This window comes from Sander lucioperca, chromosome 6 (assembly GCF_008315115.2).
Source record: "Sander lucioperca isolate FBNREF2018 chromosome 6, SLUC_FBN_1.2, whole genome shotgun sequence".
NCBI lineage: Eukaryota > Metazoa > Chordata > Actinopteri > Perciformes > Percidae > Sander > Sander lucioperca.
The window spans coordinates 40,779,648-40,799,123 of record NC_050178.1 but is presented as its reverse complement, the minus strand read 5'-3'; the positions used below and the strand labels follow the sequence as shown (position 1 = coordinate 40,799,123).

Sequence of the window (19,476 nt, the reverse complement as noted above, 5' to 3'; positions counted from 1 at the left end):
CCAAACTGCTCTGTCTAGGTTGGCTGCCAAGTCCAAGCGCCCAGGCAGCATGTTACGATGCAGTGCCCAGGACCATCTCGATGAATTTAGCTGGAGCCAGGTGTATTTTTAGCCAACCGGGGGGTTATGTAACAAGTACCTGTCATGTGATCTGTACATAGAGAGACGTGAAGAACGAGGCCTCAGCAGAGATGTTCAGAGTAGCGTTATTTGTGTCTCAGTGAAAAGAAAACCTGTCTGACCTTTTTAACTTGATAAATGCATTTGGGTGTTAAAGGGAAAAAAGAAAAACTCACCTTTTCAGTGCTTGTGCACATATATTTGGGTATCTGGAGTGCCTACCAACCCACAAACTGTGAAATAAGACAACCCAGTCAGTTTTTGTGGGCTGCCTAGATCAGAAAACATGGGATTCAACAAGCCATAAAGATTTGGCTTCCCTTTCTGTGTCACATGCTGGCTTATTAGAATATACCACTCACCATACTTTTACTGCAACTATAAAACATAGCATACATGTCACAACTCTTTCTAAATATGCAGAAAAGATAAATTGGAGTAAAGCTGTCGAAAATAAAGTTAGATTTCAGATAAACCCATTTTTTCCATTAATGATCTAAGCTGTTTTTAAGTGTGTTGTAGAATTGCAGATGAGTGGATCAGTTACTCAGGGAGTAACTGATTTGGCCTCTTGTTGACATGGTAAAAAGAGAACAATACACTTATTTTACTAAGAATAGTTGGCTGCATAATTAATGATTGAATGGAAAGAGTCAGACCTCTCCCTAATGTGACCTCCTTCATCGTCAGGTACCCTGGAGCCCCATCTGTCTGCCCTGCTGTGGATGGCCATGCTGGTTTCTCTGGCTATTGTCATCATCTTGCCTCAGCCTCACGGTATCCGGGCACTCATTGCTTCAACCATCCTGCGCCTGATCTTCTCTGTAGGCCTGGAGCCCACATTGCTCCTGCTGGGGGGTTTCAATGTAAGTGTGTAACAGTGTGTTCAGAAAGTAGTTAGCATTTGTACAGAACTCACGTGCAGTATTGCAATTAGATATGCTTTGTTGCCCGGTAGACGGTTGACTGAAATTGGCAACCGGCGCAGTCCCATGCCAAACATTAACTAAACAATAAAATTATTGATACAGGACTTGCGTGTGCACAGCACAGTGCAGGACCGAGGCAACTCAAGCATTCAGCCAGATTTCACGTTCAAGTGGACACACTGGTTTAACAGTTGAGGTAGCATTACTGCTGCTAATAGAAATGTCACGCATTTTTAGTGGTCTGAACAATAAGCCAAATCCTACCCAAATATATTATTCCTGATATGTGAACCTTCCCCTTCTCAGTTTGAACATTCTGTGCATATCATAACATGGCTTCTTTCTCTACATGTCATCTCTGTGTTCTCTGTGTTCTCCATTGTTCTCCAGTTATGTAATAAGGTGATCTTCCTTACGAGCTTCGTTGGGAACCGTGGAACCTTCACACGTGGCTACATAGCCATGATCATGGACGTGGAGTTCCTGTACCACCTGCTCTACCTGATTATCTGTAGCCTGGGGGTCTTCGTTCATGTCTTCTTTTACAGTCTGCTAGTACGTGAGCGCACACACAACACATAATCTTACCATTACTAACCTTATATGCATATGTACCGACTTAGACGCCCTTTCCTAGATATTGGTATACTAACAGTGCAATGTACCTAACCTATCCTGATTAGAAATAAAGACGTTTTCGCTGTTAATTTCCGCTGTAACACAGAGAAACATGAGATAAAAATGGGGTTTAGATGCCATTTGATTGGTCATAAAGGTTCACATATTCTCCGCCAACATCATTTAACCACGAGATGTTGGCAAGGAGATTTAAATAAAGGCAATGATCCAAACAAATAATGTGTACCCATTTTATCTCTGAATCCTTCCTCTTTCAGCTCTTTGATCTGGTTTACCGAGAAGAGACCTTGCTGAACGTAATAAAGAGTGTGACCCGCAATGGGCGCTCCATTGTTCTGACAGCTGTGCTGGCTCTTATCCTCGTCTACCTCTTCTCCATTGTGGGCTATATCTTCTTCAAAGACGATTTCATTTTGGCTGTCGACAGGATACCCAACAAAACACTAGGTATGTTGAAATACAGATTTGTTCTCACTCCTTTACCAGGCTGAACATAAAGTACTTGCCCTCCCTGACCAAGACAGTCAACGTAAAACATGGACTGTTTTTCTGCAGCACAAACACACACACACACTGGTTGGGTGTGAATACAAAAAGTTTGTGTCCAGTTTAATGCACATGCATTTCCTTTTATGACCATACCTATCTTGCTTTTAGCATCACCAATAAGTGCATATGAAGGATTTCAACATTAATTTGCATTGGGAAAAAAAATAATTGTACAAATTGTAAATACAAATTGTACAGTTGCATAATGTCTTGTTTTCCCAATTAAATAGAGCATGGAGCCAGTATGGTGGGAGAGTTCTTCTCTGGTGGAGTGTGCCAAAAAGAGAATGGGGAGAACTGTTCGGCAGAGGCCGTGATGGATGGTAGGTTGACAAAAATGAAAGGATACTGTGTGTGTGTGTGTGTGTGTGTGTGTGTGTGAGTGACTGACTGGGCGTCAGGATCAAAGGTTCTTTTAGATTTGACTCCACGTGTTTGTGCATGCATGACTCTCAAGAGATTCCCAAGTGTGTGACTGTGTCCTTATGTCTGTCTGTCTATATGTGTAAGGGCAAGCTTGTATGAGTATGTGAAGGTTTTTATGTCCTCGCAGACGACTGACTCAGCCAGAGGAGATTCGTCCCACTGAGCTGTAAGTCTGGGTGGCCTGGTGGTCATGGGATTAAACCCGGTTGAGCCAAATGGGGGCTTTCAGGGAGCTGTGTCAAACACCAGGAGTTTAGGCTCATTGTGCGTCTCAGGGGACAGGGGCCCAGGGTTGAAAGGTCAGGGATTAATTAGCACCATGTACAAGCAGGTCAATGGGTCACCCAGTGATGGCGCAGAGAGCTGCTCACAGCAAACAAGTTCTTGCAAACCTACTGACCTTGATAAGAAAAGCCTCCAATCAAAGATGAGCACATGCACTAGAGCTGCACGATATGAGGAAAATATGCGATAACGTTGTTGAATATTGCGATAACGATATTACTTGCGATAAATAAACAGATATTAACGTGTACTCAGTTCTGTGTTTATGCTGCTTTCAGTATTCTGCTAAAATACAGCAAATTGCTTGTTGAATTTTAAAAAAGCAAGAAAAAAATAATTTTCAACATTTTATTGAACAAATTGAACATTGAATTGAACATAAAATGCAGCACTAAAAAAGAATGACAGTTACATTCTGATACTCTCTTTCAACTAACTCAAAACATCTCTGAGGGTCTTTTCGCGATATGTTGCAGCCTTTTGCGATGTGTTCATTGTGTGTTCAAGTTGATATCGCGATAACGGTAAAAAAAAAAAAGATATGTTGTGCAGTGTGCGTGACTGCTTAGCTTCCCTATCCATCACCACCACGCTATCTAATTAATGGTCTGGTGACTTTTTTTTTGTAGATAGTTGAGAACATTCCCAGACTTGTTAAGAACTCACTGACCCCCCCTCAGACCCCGTATGTGAGGGTTCAGATGCATATATAGTGTTGATTGTATATTGGATCTAAAGTCTTAATGGCCTCTATTCTTTATGGATTTATGGTTAAAGGCATCGTTGACTAGTTGTAGCAATGCAGCTGATGGAGCAGACAACGCTTTGCATTCAGCCTAAACAAGAAATGACTATCTGACCATATTGGTTGTGTCTCCATAGCTTCCCTTGCCATCCAGCCGTCAGCGGTGGTGATTGAGGACAAGGAGCGATCATGTGACTCCCTGCTCATGTGCATTGTCACAGTATTAAGTCACGGCCTCAGGAGTGGAGGAGGTGTTGGGGACGTCCTGCGGAAGCCATCCAAAGAGGTACGAAGCACCAAAACACAAACAATAAGAAAGAAATCACACCCAAGTTGAGTTTAGATTACAATTTCAGTCCACACGCTATTAGATTATAGAGAACTTGGACATCTTACCACTCAATAACAAAATTCAAACATCACATGCCTTATAACACACACAAATTAATTTAAGTTGAATTAAATTAAAGTGGATGGAGAAAATGTGATATTAGATCTTTAATAGTGAACATTTTAATGATGATTTTGTTTCGTATTAACAATAACTTAACAAAAAGGATTGTACATAACATGTTTGAACCAATAAGCAAAAAAAAGGTGGTTGGCTAATTCTATAGCCAAAGGATAAGGTGCTTTGTAGGAAGTGCAGTGAAGGCTACAATATGTCTAATAAGACTCTTCGTCAGAGAAAGGTCAGAGGTTGCGTAGGATTTTCATAACATTAAACATGCCAGAAATAAGCATTAATGACACTTGTCCAGCATGTACGCTCTCTAACATCTGCAGCTTGACCCATAGAACGAGGGCATGACTCAAACAAGCTAATGTAAACCTCAGTTAGCTTATCAGCCATGTGAATTCTCTGTACTGTTTTCAGTTGTGTCAGGTTGTGTTTGATACACAAGGATGGCTCATGCATAGTATCCTGTATGCAAAGAGGGCATTATGAGTCACACCAGTGACAGCAGTGGAATGTGATATAAATAGGCTCCATATTTCCATAAACATACCTTTTTCCTTGACATATGATTTATTTTAGCAATTAAACTCATTTCACCGATTGAATGTTAGATTTACAAACTGCAGAATAGTTTCTTAAATTCTGTTCTCAGTTTTAAATATTACTCAACAGATCAGTGTCTACATAAATGATGAGCATTCACTGTAAGCTAAATTCTTGAATACATATTACTAATAAATAAATATGTCTAATATTACCAACTTAATATTTATTTAGCGGATGTCATCTGCTCAACAAAAAATGACATCAACATCTAAATCTCTGTCTTTTTTTATAATGCCAGTTGGAGATATAACTTCTTTTTTTTTTTTTTATGAATACGGTCAACATGCAGCCTTGTTGGCATATCTGCATATGAGTTAAATCCATTTTGCTCAAAGTCTTTAATGAGAAAATAAATACGATAAGTGGTTCTTAGTCAAAATTCTGACCATTAGGAAACGCAAACTTAAATATTTGAGTAATAGTTCAATAGGATGGTGAGTCAAGCTCTCTGCAACCTACTGTACATTGCATTTCTAAACTAGGCCCATATTCCCACTGTGACAATGGCATTCCCAGTGTGACACCAGCTGATAATGCTTGCTCTTACAAGTTGTCTCCTCTTTGGCTGCAACAGGAGCCCCTTTTTGCAGCCAGGGTTATCTACGACATGCTCTTCTTCTTCATGGTCATCATCATTGTCCTCAACCTCATCTTTGGTGTCATCATCGACACATTTGCTGACCTGAGGAGTGAGAAGCAGAAAAAAGAGGAAATCCTGAAGACAACATGTTTTATTTGCGGTGAGGAAACGAATGAAGATGCATTTTCAATGTCTTAGTCACTTTTTTCCCCCCCCATTAAAGGCATTCTGTATACTCAGCAGTTATAGAAACGCACTATTGTTCGTCTAACATGGAGAATGTGACTCAAGACCTTAAACACCTTTCCTGTCTTTTTCCCAGCATCACTGTATACTGTCGTACTCCCTTCTTAGAATAAATAAGGCGGAAATGCTTTGCAGTTCCATTTGAGTCGAAGCTGCAAGCGATACTTAAAACACTGCTGTATAGCCGTACAATCGTGCAGTACAATCAGCAGGTGTGAATGCCAAGCTTTGCAGATGATGATGAAATCAAAACAAATCAAACCAGTGGTCTGCTCTGAGCTTGCTTTTGTATGAGAGTGCGATTGCCGTGTTGCAACTTCCCATCAGGCCTCCGTGCAAAATGGGGGCTGTTTTTTCTGAGTAGTATAAACAACGAAACGCCTCCTCTTCCCAGAATGAATGGTTAGTCATGGCAGGTGCTGCTGTGGAGGAGTGTTTCTTCCTGTTGCCATATGGGTCTTGACCATGTTAGACTGTACACTCACTCAGACACTGGCTTCATCTGTCACTAAACAGTCACTTCTGAACAATCATTGGTCAGTTCTGGTCATTTTACTGCTTTGTGTTGGGCAGCAGTATTAAGGGTTATTTGTCTTTTGCAAATGCAAGAATGTAAATGGATTACAGAGATATGGTGTAACAAAAAATAAATAAATAAATGAACATTTTTAGCAGATCTCAGCTGACCTGTTTTGTCTGGCCATTGCCTTGTGACCCCATTTCCTCTTGTTTTTTTTTCAGTTAGTCACTCTCATTTAGGTCACAAGAATGATTATGTCATGTTTCCACACAAAGTATATTTCTTCACTCTTCCAAAGAAATGAGATGTTTATTTGTGTGTGTGTGTGTGTGTGTGTGTGTGTGTGTGTGTGTGTGTGTGTGTGTGTGTGTGGTGCATTTGGGGTTGTGCTTTTAATTTCTAGGTTTGGAGAGAGACAAGTTTGACAATAAGACGGTTACCTTTGAAGAACACATCAAAGTTGAGCACAACATGTGGCACTACTTGTTCTTCATCGTCCTGGTGAAGGTGAAGGATTCCACAGAGTACACTGGCCCTGAGAGCTACGTGGCCGAGATGATCAGGGTAAGAATGTCGTCATGCACATGCATTTAGCTTTTTTTTTTGTTTAAAAGTCCTACCTATAATGAAAACTTTCCAATATACGCAGCAGGGCTTATGATAGGTAAACTGAGAGAGGGTCATAAATAAAATATACTTGCTGTGAACAAATCCTCAATTCTTCAAGCTCCCCTCTTTTAAAAAATTAAGCCCCCATGTCCCCATTTGTTTGCTACTGCTGGTAACAATTTGTGCGCTTTAGAGACTACACATGCAGAAGTACTGTGCAACACTGTATCCGCTACCGTTGTGGTCTTTACTGAGGTTAACCTTCACTCCAAAAAAAATACGCACAGTTAGTGCTGTGACTCCAGGTTTATATAGGTTTGGACAGGGTTGATTACTGCAGCCTTTTTGTTTCTCTGCACCAGCGATGGTTTTTACCTCATCTATCCCAGAGTCCCAGGACTGCATTTTGTAATCCCTGCCTCCGTGACCTTGAATGCTTTCAAAGTATTAATGCATCAGTCAGCTTTGTGAATGGAGAATTAACATTCAGACAGTCTGCCATCGGCACAAAATGTGTTAATCCCCTGAAGCAGCAATGCCTTGCTTTAATTATTAAAAACACTGGTCTTACACTGCATATAACCTCATGATAGGCAACCCAGGACATAGCCTCGTGGTTTTTGTTTATCAGCAGTGTGAGGATAACTCCTTTTAAATAAAAAATAAGAAAGTCAACAGTTATTGAACTGTCAAAAAACGTACAACAATCTTTCTGCTTTTTTTTATATTATGATATACACTCACCAGCGACTTGTTACTGTTCAACTGCTTGTTAATTACGTGGCAGCAACTCAATGCATTTAGGCATGTAGACATGGTCAAGATGATCTGCTGTTCAAACCAAGCATCAGAATGGGAAAGAAAGGTGACTTTGTGGCATGGTTGTTGGTGCCATGGTTGTTGGTTTGAGTATCTCCTGGGATTTTTACGCACAACCATCTCTAGATTTTACAGAGAATGGTCCAAAAGAGAACATATCCAGTGAGCAGCAGTTCTCGGTGTGAAAATGCCTGGTTGATGGCAAAAGTTAAATGAGAATGGCCAGACTGGTTTGAGATGATTGAAAGGCAACAGTAACTCAAATAACCACTCGTTTCAACCGAGATATGCAGAAGAGCATCTCTGAACGCACGTTGTACCTTGAAACAGATGGTCTACTGACTCCTGTCAGCTAAAAACAGGAAAGTGAGGCTACAATTGTGTCGCAGATTGTCCAAAATTGGACAATGGAAGATTGGAAAAACTTTGCCTGGTCTGATGAGTCTCGATTTTTGCTGCTTTATCCATACATGAAAATCGATCATCTTTCGGCGAAATTCGCCGTTTTGAAACCAAAATAGGTGACCTACGTGAATCGTGTAGATTCGATGAGAAAATGTTTGGGGGGGGTAGGAATCAGTGAACTGCAAACAGGTACGCGTGCCAGAAGGGTGCTGGATTTAACCAATCATCGAACTTCCACCTACCAATGAAACGAGTTCTAGCCAATCAGATGCAAAGCAGGGCGGGTCTTTGCCGAAATGTGAGAGTGCGGTGCCGGTGTGGTCTCCGTGGTAACGAGGCTAAAAAAAATGGAGGCAAAGTTTATCAAACTTGGAGCATGTAGATACAGCTTTAGTTGAAAGTAGTTAAAAACAAATGGCGCTGGGCACGAATAGAGGACAAGAGGAAAAGGGTGGAGACGGGAAGCCGTTTAGCACTTTGCCTCAAATTGAGGGAGCCGGGTGCAGTTCTGCAGCACATGTTGAAGGAAGATACTGTACGGCAGCAGCGGTAAGAGAGTGCTTGCTAGTCATTAGATGCTAGTCACAAAGCTTCGGTCCGTGCACTCTGTCATACCAGTAAGTTAGTAGTAGCAAAGAATTTCTAATATGGGAAGAAGTTCCACTCTCTCGTTACTTCCGGCTTCTGAACTGGTTGCAGTTCCACCAGAGTTCCAAATAGGGGGCGCTCACAGGCCAGTGCAGAATGAATGGGACTCTATGGAGCTATACCCCTCAAAATCCACTTTTCTCAGGATATAATTTTTTGTCTAGTAATTTGAATGTTGCATTTGAAAGGGGAGGCTAAGAAAATACACACTGCTGCTGTGTATTTTGTGGCTTTTTTGTTCTAAAAAGCCTTTTAAAATGTCAATGACGTCATACACATATACGGCCAGAGATTCTGCTTTACGGCAAGCTCTGAGTCACTTCCTTTGTTCTCTCGAAGCATCGACAACACAGCTGACAGGTTAGACCAGGGGTGGCGAACCTGTGGCTCTTGAGCTGTATGCGGCTCTTTGCCTGCTCCTTTGAGGCTCTTACTGTGTGGCTGGGAGCTGTGTTATTGGTGGATTTATTTTAATTTTTTTTTTAACTTTTTGAAACATTTCAGATAAGTACAAAAAAATGGAATGCACTTGCCAATACATTTGCCAATTATTTTAAAATAAAAAATAATGCAGCAGAGTTTTGAGGACAAATTCTGCAACCCGAGGAAAAAAAAAGCTGCCACAGATCACTTTCCTCATTAACCCTTTCACTGCTGAATCAGATTGTTTGAAAGCCCCTCTAGTGACAAACGAGTGAAAGAGTCGCTTCGAGTGGCACAACCGAGTTCTAGCAAGACCTGAAAAGGATTGTGGATAACAAAGACTGTCAGATTTCCCACTGAGTCAATCTAAGTAAGAAAAAAAAACTATGAAAACTGCTATGTATTATGACTGTCATCAGACCTGGAAGTCACTGTTGTTGCTGTTGTAGTGTGGACGTGCATGTGTTGTGTGGCTTTTTGCTATGGTGCAGGTTTTTTTGTGGCTCTTTATGCTGAACTGGTTGGCCACCCCTGGGTTAGACTCTCCCTGTCAATACACTAGAAAGAGGTTTGCTAATGTTTTAAAGACCACGCCGAAATATTCACTCTGGCATTCTGGTTCTGCTTCGGATGCCGTCAAGCGGGATCTCCGATCGTAATCAGTCCTTCACTGACCAATCAGCATTCATTAGCAGAATGCTAGCGTGTTATGGGCAACAACGACTCAACCTGTAACAAATCGAAAGGGCATAAGTACTCGTTCATTCAACTTTCGACCTATAATCCATGTTGAACTTGCAAAAACTACAATCAAATCTGAGATTTCTCATCGACAATCAGGCGAAAGAGACAAATTTAGCCGTCTAGCTCCATAGGGTCCCATTCATTTTGCACTGGACCGTGATCACCCCCAGTGGAACTCTGGTGGAACTGCAACCAAAGTAGGTACAATGGGGCTTAATAGGGAGTGGAACGGCTTTCCGTAGACGGGCTTTGGTAGTAGTTAGTTAGTAAGGCAACGACAGCTACCGCTACCACTGCGACTGCGCCTTCACTGACCGACCGTGATACAAACAATATGTGTGTGCACGTTCATAGCGGAACATGATTTGTCATTAACGATGGCCACTGTGTAAAAGCTATTAAACTATTACTATTGAAGCCCAAACTGCCTTGACAAAGCTGTCTGTTTGGAATTAGCATGGCAGTTATTTAAACATAACGGCCTTGTCCCAGAGTTTAGACGTCTACCTATATCAGGGGTCACCAACACGGTGCCCGCGGGAACCAGGTAGCCCCCAAGGACCACATGAGTAGCCCTCAGGCCTGTTCTAAAAATGAAAATTGAATATTGATATTATCTGTTTCCCACCTTGTTAAGTCATTGTTGATAATTATTGTGAAAAATCATTAACGTGATCAGTGTCTTCACATAGATGACTATCATTAATCATTAATAATCATATATAACTAAAGGGAAACTGAGCAAATTTGTTATTTCAGAAGAGTGTATCAAACTGGTAGCCCTTCGTATGACTCAGTACCCATGAAGTAGCTCTCAGTTTCAAAAAGGTTGGTGACCCCTGACCTATATGAAAAGCTAGACAATGCAAAGTTTTTAATAAATGTAAATAAAGCAGCTAACATGGACAAAATCATGAATGTACTAATTCGCTTTTTTAATGATGACCGGGCCAAAGTAACACAACATCTAGAAAGTTTTGTTTTCACAATGATTCATTGTAGGATTATGATATTATTGCAATATGTAAATCTACATTGACTCTGTAAATTAAGAGTCAACATATGGTTGGAAGAAGTAAAAATTGATCCAAAACTTTTTAGTTTTTAAAAATTATGACTTTTATTATTGTGTAATGTCAGAAGGACTTTAACTGTTTTGCCAGTCAAATTAACTTTAAAAAGTTTCAGGCTCAGGATTTTTTTTACTTTAAGCCCTGCTCATGCCTGAAGTTAAGTTTCTCCAGCTCTCCCCAGGTTGGCAAAAAATGCATGTCAAAATGCATCAGATTGATGCTCTAAAATATGGAATATTTAAAATTTTCTTCTGGGGGAGCATGCCCCCGGACCCCCCTAGAGGGGTAATATCCTTCTCACCTTTTTCACCCCTGACCCGTTTTCATGCCTGTTTATCAGATGGTAGGATCAGCATTTGGAGTAAACAACAGGAAAGCATGCATTCATCCTACCTTGTATCAACGGTGTAGGCTGGTGGTGGTGGTGTAATGGTGTGAGGGATATTTCCTCGCCACACTTTGGGCCCCTTAGTACCAGTTGAGCATTGATTAAACGTCACAGCATGCCTGAGTATTGATGTATCATGTCCATCCCTTTATGACCAAAGTGTACCCATTTTCTAATGGCTACTTCCAGCAGTATACCCAGCCATGTCACAAGGCTCCAATCATCTCAAACTGGTTTCTTAAAAGTGAGTTTACTGTACTCAAATGGCCTCCGGAGTCACCAGATCTCAATCTAATAGAGCACCTTTGGGATATGGTGGAAGGGGAGATTTGCATCATTGATGTGCAGTCAACAAATCAGCAGCAACTGCGTGATGCTGTCATGTCAATATGGACCAAAATATCTAAAAGAACATTTTCAGCACTTTGTCCAACCCAGTACTAACAATGTGTACCTAATAAAGTGAGTAGAGTTGATATATGTTATGATGTGTGTATTATACTTCTTTTTTTATATGTTTTCTTTGTAGTTTATTTTTTCCCATGCTGATATCAAAACAAAAACAGTGCTTTAAAACAGTGCAATTTAAACTGAAAAAATTCTAAATGAAATCCAAAACTGGTGCAAGTTCTAGCAAATGTTATATTATCATAAAATGATATACACACACACACACACACACACACACACACACACACACATCAAATCCGGCTTTTTATGTCACAATTGATTCAACCAAGCCAACTCTGGAATTTTTTCATTTGAAAAACAAAAAAAAACTAAATTGATTGTTTTGATTATTGCATCATACTCCTAGACTGTGAGCAATTAGAAAGCTTTTTTTTAACTGCCAGAGGAAAACCCCTTCTTCTGAAGTGGTTGCTTCCCTGACGCACTTGTGCTGCTGTCAGTTTCTGACACAGTTTCTCATTAGATACCATTTTACACACGCCGCTGCCTTTTGCCTTGATCTGCTACACTCAGCCTTGTGAGGAACCACCTGATTTGGGATTAACCCCCATCCTCTCTCCCATTAACCTTACACCCCACTGAGCCAAAATTAGTTTGTTAATCTTGCGTCCTGACCAGGGGCAGGCAGAGCAGAAAAGGCACACATGGTGCAAAAGACCCCAATGACCCATCAGCTGACTCAGTCATCCTTAACATTAACTCTCAGATTAACATGCAGGTTTTTGATGCAGGACCTCCATGTCTTATTGTCTGAGTTGTCTACAAAGATTTTTGATTCTAAGATTATTTTTTGTTGTTATTTGATGGTGATAGCAGAGTTACAGACAGGACAGGGAGGGACAAGATGCAAGAGGTATTTATGCATGCAAAAATACAAAGCACAATGTCTAAATAATTTAATTTAGGATTCAGTAGGTTTGCAGACGTATACCTATCTTGCTGTCTGTCAAGACGTTTCTAACACACATTTCTAATCTGATTAAGCAGTAGCATTTGTGACAAACTTTAGCCAAGCTCTTTGTGTTACTAGGCCATACATTTTCTCTATTATTTCTCACATTTGAAGTTGACATACAGTACTGTCTTCTATTTTGTGGTTATATAGATTTAGTTGTATTTTACTTATTGAACTTATAACGTATATATTTACATTTTATTTGACCCACACTATTTGTATTATAGTGTTGAGTAATACCGTAGTGATATAACCATACAAATGTTCATACAGCATTATAAATGTAGATATCTGGAAATAAAATGCAGAACACTTGGGGAGGATTAATTACTATTTGTATTGTGTTGTGTTCAAATTACTGAACCCATGCTAAAGTTGACTAAAAAGAGGAATAGAAAAATCATCTTTTGGAAATTGATCTTAATGCCTTAATTAAAAGAAATGAGGAAAAATCCAACCTTTAAGGACACCAATTTTCTTTGTGAATGAATAATGTATTGTAAATAAATAAATGTTCTTCCTTAAAATACAGGGGGTATAAGCAAGTACACCCCTATGTTAAATTCCCATAGAGGAAGGCAGATTTTTATTTTTAAAGGCCAGTTATTTCATGGATCCAGGATACTATGCATCCTGATAAAGTTCCCTTGGCCTTTGGAATTAAAATAGCCCCACATCATCACATACCCTTCACCATACCTAGAGATTGGCATGGTTTTATTTCAGTTAGCCTAATAGCTGGTTTGATTTGCATTGATATGGATCTTATCTCAGTTAGCTATTAGGCTAACTGAAATAAAACCATGCCAATCTCTAGGTATGGTGAAGGGTATGTGATGATGTGAGGCTATTTTAATTCCAAAGGCCAAGGGAACTTTATCAGGATGCATAGTATCCTGGATCCATGAAATAACTGGCCTTTAAAAATAAACATCTGCCTTCCTCTATAGGAATTTAACATAGGGGTATTTTAAGGAAGAACATTTATTTATTTACAATACATTATTCATTCACAAAACAAATTGGTGTCCTTAAAAGGTCGGATTTTTCCTCATTTTTTTAATTAAGGCATTAAGATAATTTTCCAAAAGATGATTTTTTTATTCCTTTTTTTAGTCAACTTTAGCATGGGTATGAATACTTATGAGTAGCACTGTATATATATATATATATATATATATATATATATATATATATATATATATATATATATATATATACATATATATATATATATATATATACATATATATATATATATATATACACATATATATATATATACACATATATATATATATATACACATATATATATATATATATATATACACACACACACACACACACACACACACATCAAATCCAGCAAGATCTAAAAACAAATATATATATATATATATATCTTGCTGTTGTAATTTTTGCAACCTATTACAGCTTTATCCCACACTATTTATACAACATGATTAATAGGCCCAATTCCTTTAATCTGTATTGCATCTTGCCCATCGTATTTCGATGTATTTGATGCTGCAGTAACTTGGAAGGGGAAGTAAGGACTGAAGGGGGGTGTAGAAGTCAGATCACTCTGACAATGACTGGGACTGACGTCAATGACGGAGGGCTCTGAGTGAAGTGTCACATCTAAGGTGTAAAAAGATGATGCTTGGCTCAAACTCATTTCTCTCATTCTTAATGCGTTCAACACTGCAGGATGCTTCACGAGCTGATTTGAAACACCCATAGCCGCAGACATTCAAAACATCAGAGTACAGCAAAATATGCTGAAACAATATCTGTCTGTTCGGATATGTGACATTTCTGGGGGCATTTATTTGCATATGTGTTGATTGAGTGGGCTGTCAGGTGGCTTGTGGCGTGACTGTGACGTTTTCTGTTGCTGTTTTAACCACACAGCATCCTGTTTCTTTCTCATGCCCATGTGGTTTTGATAATGAAAAATGTACTTCCGTCATTTCCATTGAACCATCGTGATGTAGAGTGTTTAGCAGTGGCTTCACTTCTCAGTTTACTGGAATTGCTTTCATTTGTAAATACTGGGGATGGAAAGAGGGCTGAGCTGCTGGTGACAATTGTCGTCAAACAAACACACGTGGGCCTTTGGCCGGCAGACAGGACCCAAAATGGGGAAATAAGCATATGGGCAGAACTGTTTGTGTGTATGAAATACAGAAAGAAAATACAGATTTATTTTTTTTTAAGTATTAAATCTGTAATTGTTTATTTTCTAATAGACTAACCAGGTAAACACAGCCTCTGTCTCTTTGCATTCACAACGTGGAACTCTCCTCCTCTCAGAATGAGTGTGTGCTGCTCATTATCTTAGTGTTATGTGATTCCCCTCAGGCTGCTGCCTGACCCAGGACTGGTTTGTGGTTCTGACGGCCACCTCACTTGCCCCTACGCCTCCATATCAACCACTGAAACCTTACGGGACTTTTCCAGACCAGTTCTTCTGCACTGCGCTGTTTTGACCTCAGCGGTCTATGCAGCATCCTCGCTTTTCATTCATGCTGCATTAGGCCTTGATGGTTATGCTGATTGAGGACACATGATAGAGACATGGCCTGGAGAGTGTGTTTATGTTGTGAAGAATTAAACATAAATGCGCTCCCATGACTGTGGCTTATTTGGAAGCAGGTTCAGACAGCACTCAATAACAATGGCATGTGTTGGTCAAGTGCCGGAGGAGACAGAAGTGTGAAAGAATGCAGCCGAGTGGCCCTCAGCCCTGTTTGAACTCGGCAACCCCTGAGATAGCTGCTGGGTTTCTTTCTTTCTTGGGTCCATTTTTAGTAGGTAAAGTGCGTTAAAGCTACAATAAAGTAGACTTTTCCATATCTTAATACTTTATATTATTTTGATTAATCTGTACTAGTTTTATTTTCTAATATTTAAAAAGAAAATGTGTTGTGTATTTTGGGCTACTATCAGATCCGTAGTGAGATACACCTGATGGATTATGGGAAATTTAGCCATGCTGCTGCAAAGACACGCTGTTGGGCCAATAAACGGTTAATAACCCGTCGTAGTCCGGGTTATCATTGTTATATCTAGTAACATGAAACAGTGAAGAATATAACAAAATGCTATTACTTTCCCTAAAGATTTCAGTCCCAGTTAATTTGGAGACTCCCCAGTGGTTACTGGTGGTATCAGCAAGTGGGGTTTAATACTACAGGTCCCAGAGAATTCTGGGGGCCGCAAACACTCGTTGAGCAGCTTTTTGATAAAGGATCGTGCTAACCTCTTTGACGAATACATTGTGTTTCCAGTGTATGTGTCACAATAAACCCCACCCTGTATTTCATTAATTGAATGCTTTTAATGTGACGCAGAAGCAGTGAGAAATGTTAGGTTAGAATTAGCAATGAGCTAGTCTATAGCCACAACGTTCCACTTCCGGAATTGCTCCGGTGCTGCCGGAAATTCCGCCAGATGTCCTTCTTTTCGGCCGGATGTGGACTAGCCAGACCCTCCTCCGCAGCGCTGTGGAGGAGGAAGGTCTGACAATGCAAGACTAGCAATGAGCCGTCTAGGGATGTAGAAACTCCCCGCCCCCGCTGCTGTACTGCGCATGCGGGAGACACACACACACACACACACACACACACACACACACACACACACACACACACACACACACACACACACACACACACAGAGTTCTCAATTTATAATTGGATAGTTAGATAGATATATGTAAATAGATTAAATGGCTATTGCTGAAAAAAATGCCGACCATATACAGTATCAAAAACAGGGTCTGATTTTATAAAATGAATGATTATAACTTGTTTTTGCTTCAGTATTTCATCATATATAGACATTAATTGAAATTCCAACTGGTACTAACACCTTCCACTATGTAAAGCTGCCTTTTTGTTCTTAACTGTTACAATCAGTTTACAACATCAGCCATATTCCAACCATTCGTGCTCACAGTACAGTATGCCAAACTTTAACACCTCAACTTTCAGTCAGCATTCTCTGGCAGTTAATAGCTCTCGTTACTTTTTTTGAGTTATGAAAGTAACTGATTGAATCTATACATTTCACTTGGATGTTTTTTTTGGTTTCTGCTGACACCAGTGTGCCAGTATTACTTCATCAGAGGTGTCATTCGTGCCAGGAAATATTGTTCAGTAACTTCTTCTCAGTAGAAATCACTGCTACAGCCAATATTTCAATAGTGTACTCTTAAGTTAAACAAATGTAATTCTCTGCCCAACACTTTGAAAAACCTCAGCATTACACACATAACTGCAGAAACTCCAACTAAAACACCAGCTCTGTTGGTCCAGCTACTGTGGCTCGTATACTTGATTTCAGCACTTGGTGAAACAGCGTATGGCAGTTCTTGTCTGTGGCTCACAGGAGCATTCAAGAGCTGTGTGTCTATGCCAGCGCTGCATGTGAGGCGATGTATAATCAAATGAGGATGTTTCTTTCTCCGTCTTGATTTACAGCCTTTTGTAAGTTTTGTTGTGTGTATGGTAGGACTAGACGTGATGGAAACATATCACCGATAAGTGAACAGCCTGTTCCCAGTCATTTCAAGAATGCCCTCATATCCCATGAGATTGTAATATGGAAAGTCCCTTAAATGTATGATTAGTTTGATTCTGCTTTTAGAGTGCTTGAAATCACTTCCCACAGCCAAGGAGACAAAACAGTGAAAAACGCTAATCAAATAGGGCTTGGCATTTGTTCACACTTGAACCATTTGTGTTGCAATGTGTGAAGCATTTTCAGTTACACTGAGAAGTTGAAATTACATCAGTTTAATTGCAGAAATTAAATTTAGAAAGAACAAAAAAAAAATCACTTGTACAGCCGATTTTCAGAAAGTAAAGAATTTGATACGTAAGTTTCACTGTGTTGATGTACTTGCTAAGACCATTCAGATTTGTGTTTACCAGGAGCACAACTTGGACTGGTTCCCACGGATGAGGGCCATGTCTTTGGTCAGCAGCGATGCAGACGGGGAGCAGAACGAGATCAGAAACCTGCAGGAGAAACTGGAGTCCACCATGAAACTGGTGTCCAACCTGTCCGGCCAGCTAACAGAGCTCAAAGAACAGGTTGGTTAAACTAAAGTGAAACGCTGACAGACGCGAAGACTTTGACGTCTCTGACTTCATCATGGGGTAACTTTGATGATTGAGAGACAAGTTTCTCTTAAGATGTGGACAGCAGACGTTGCTCGAGGTTTGTTTGTTTGTCACTCTTTGCCCTTTAGATGCAAAGGTGGTGAGTCATAATTCACATCACAGCTCATGAGGCTCTCAATCTGATTTTAATTCAAGTTCAAGTTCCTTTATTGTCCCCCAATGGGGCAATTTGTTGTGCAGCAGATAGTATAGTCCAAATCACACACAATCACACACTGTACAGAGATTGCCTACCTTGCAGGCATAGTTAAAAACAATAAAAACAGTAAACAATCAATAGTAAGTCATTAAGTTATCTATGGTTCTTTATAGAATTAAGAAGTAGAATGGCTGCAGGTACAAAAGAGTGTTTATATCTGTTGGTTCTGAATTTTGGGAGCGTGATCCAGATGGCAACATCTGAAATTCAGCCTGTAAGGGATGAGAACTATCTGACAGGATAGATTCAACCCTTCTTAGCATCTGCTTCTGATAAAGTTCCTCCAGGCCTTTCTGCTTAGCGCCTGTGATGCAGCTGCTCACCTAATTGGTTAGTTTGTATTGGTTGTCTTTTTATTCATTGATTTATGTACTGGATTAAGCCTTTCTCAATATTTAGACAAGCACAGAATTATGAAAGGGATTTCCTTCAAAATAATTGTTTTTCATTAGACTGGTTAGTGGGACAGTACAGTGATAATGTGAGAATCATTTTAAAAGACTTTTTTTTTTTTTTTAAACATCCCCTTAGACTTGAGTGCTTCTATGTTGTGTAAGAATACATTCTGCTGATATTGTGTATAAAGGCAAATGAGGCTCAAATTGCACAATTGCTGCAATCCACCGTTTCTAGTAACAGAATAGTAAAAATGTCTTTACACTTGAAATGAGAACTATCTGTGAGGAAGTGAATGTCAATGAGACATTTTGACCCAGACAGGGGGAAATGATTATTGGGTTGCTGCAAGCTGCTAAGGGCAATGTAGCATCGGCCACATTGCAGTCCAAATTCCACATGTGTAAAGCCTGTTTTGACTAATTTTATTAAGAAACAATTCAAATAAGAATGATTGTGCAGGCATATAAAAGTGTCAGCAACTTGATTTAAATTTTACTCAGGAAGAAACTGGCATTCATTTAGAGTAGACCACAAACAGGAAACTTGTGCTGCAGGCGTTCTCTGTAAAATTGGCTTAATGGGACAATTATAGTGTAAAAAAAAAGAAAGCCAGCATTCTAATGCTAACTGAGTTTAGACTGTCCACTTGATGTGTTTTAATAATATGTTCTCTAACACGTCACTCTATGCAGAATTATGTCTCCTGTAACACTCATTACAAGACCACTTTATCTTCTCACTTTGGATATTGTTGTGTTTCAGTGCTGAGGTACAAATCACTTCTTTATGTTAAATAAAGTCAATTCTTGGCAGAAAGGCGACTCTTGTTCCTGCTGGTATAAAGGTTAGCACCTGTGTTATGACTCATGCGCTTTGCTTGATCTCTGAAATTTATTTTGACTGAGTTTCAGTATTAGTAGTTTGTATTCTACTGCTTTCGTCAGAGGACACAGCAATGTGGATGACGAGGCTGGCAGAATTTCAAAAGAATCCGTTTCAGTTCAGCAGTGTGCAGAGTTTGTGCAGCGTTTGTTAGTTTCTGTA

At 39.8% G+C, this 19,476-nt stretch overlaps 1 protein-coding gene across 23 annotated transcripts in view; it reads left to right on the top strand.

The window, feature by feature from the left end:
- Positions 1–19,476, top strand: part of itpr1b (inositol 1,4,5-trisphosphate receptor, type 1b) — a 103,958-nt gene that overhangs the window by 83,105 nt on the left and 1,377 nt on the right. For all 23 annotated transcript variants that reach the window (XM_031279872.2, XM_031279851.2, XM_031279885.2 and 20 more), the window contains 8 exons: positions 811–986; positions 1,440–1,604; positions 1,946–2,135; positions 2,468–2,560; positions 3,831–3,979; positions 5,334–5,499; positions 6,509–6,669; positions 17,583–17,744. In XM_031279872.2, the coding sequence (XP_031135732.1) occupies positions 811–986; positions 1,440–1,604; positions 1,946–2,135; positions 2,468–2,560; positions 3,831–3,979; positions 5,334–5,499; positions 6,509–6,669; positions 17,583–17,744 (1,262 nt within the window). The remainder of the gene's footprint in view (positions 1–810; positions 987–1,439; positions 1,605–1,945; positions 2,136–2,467; positions 2,561–3,830; positions 3,980–5,333; positions 5,500–6,508; positions 6,670–17,582; positions 17,745–19,476) is intronic.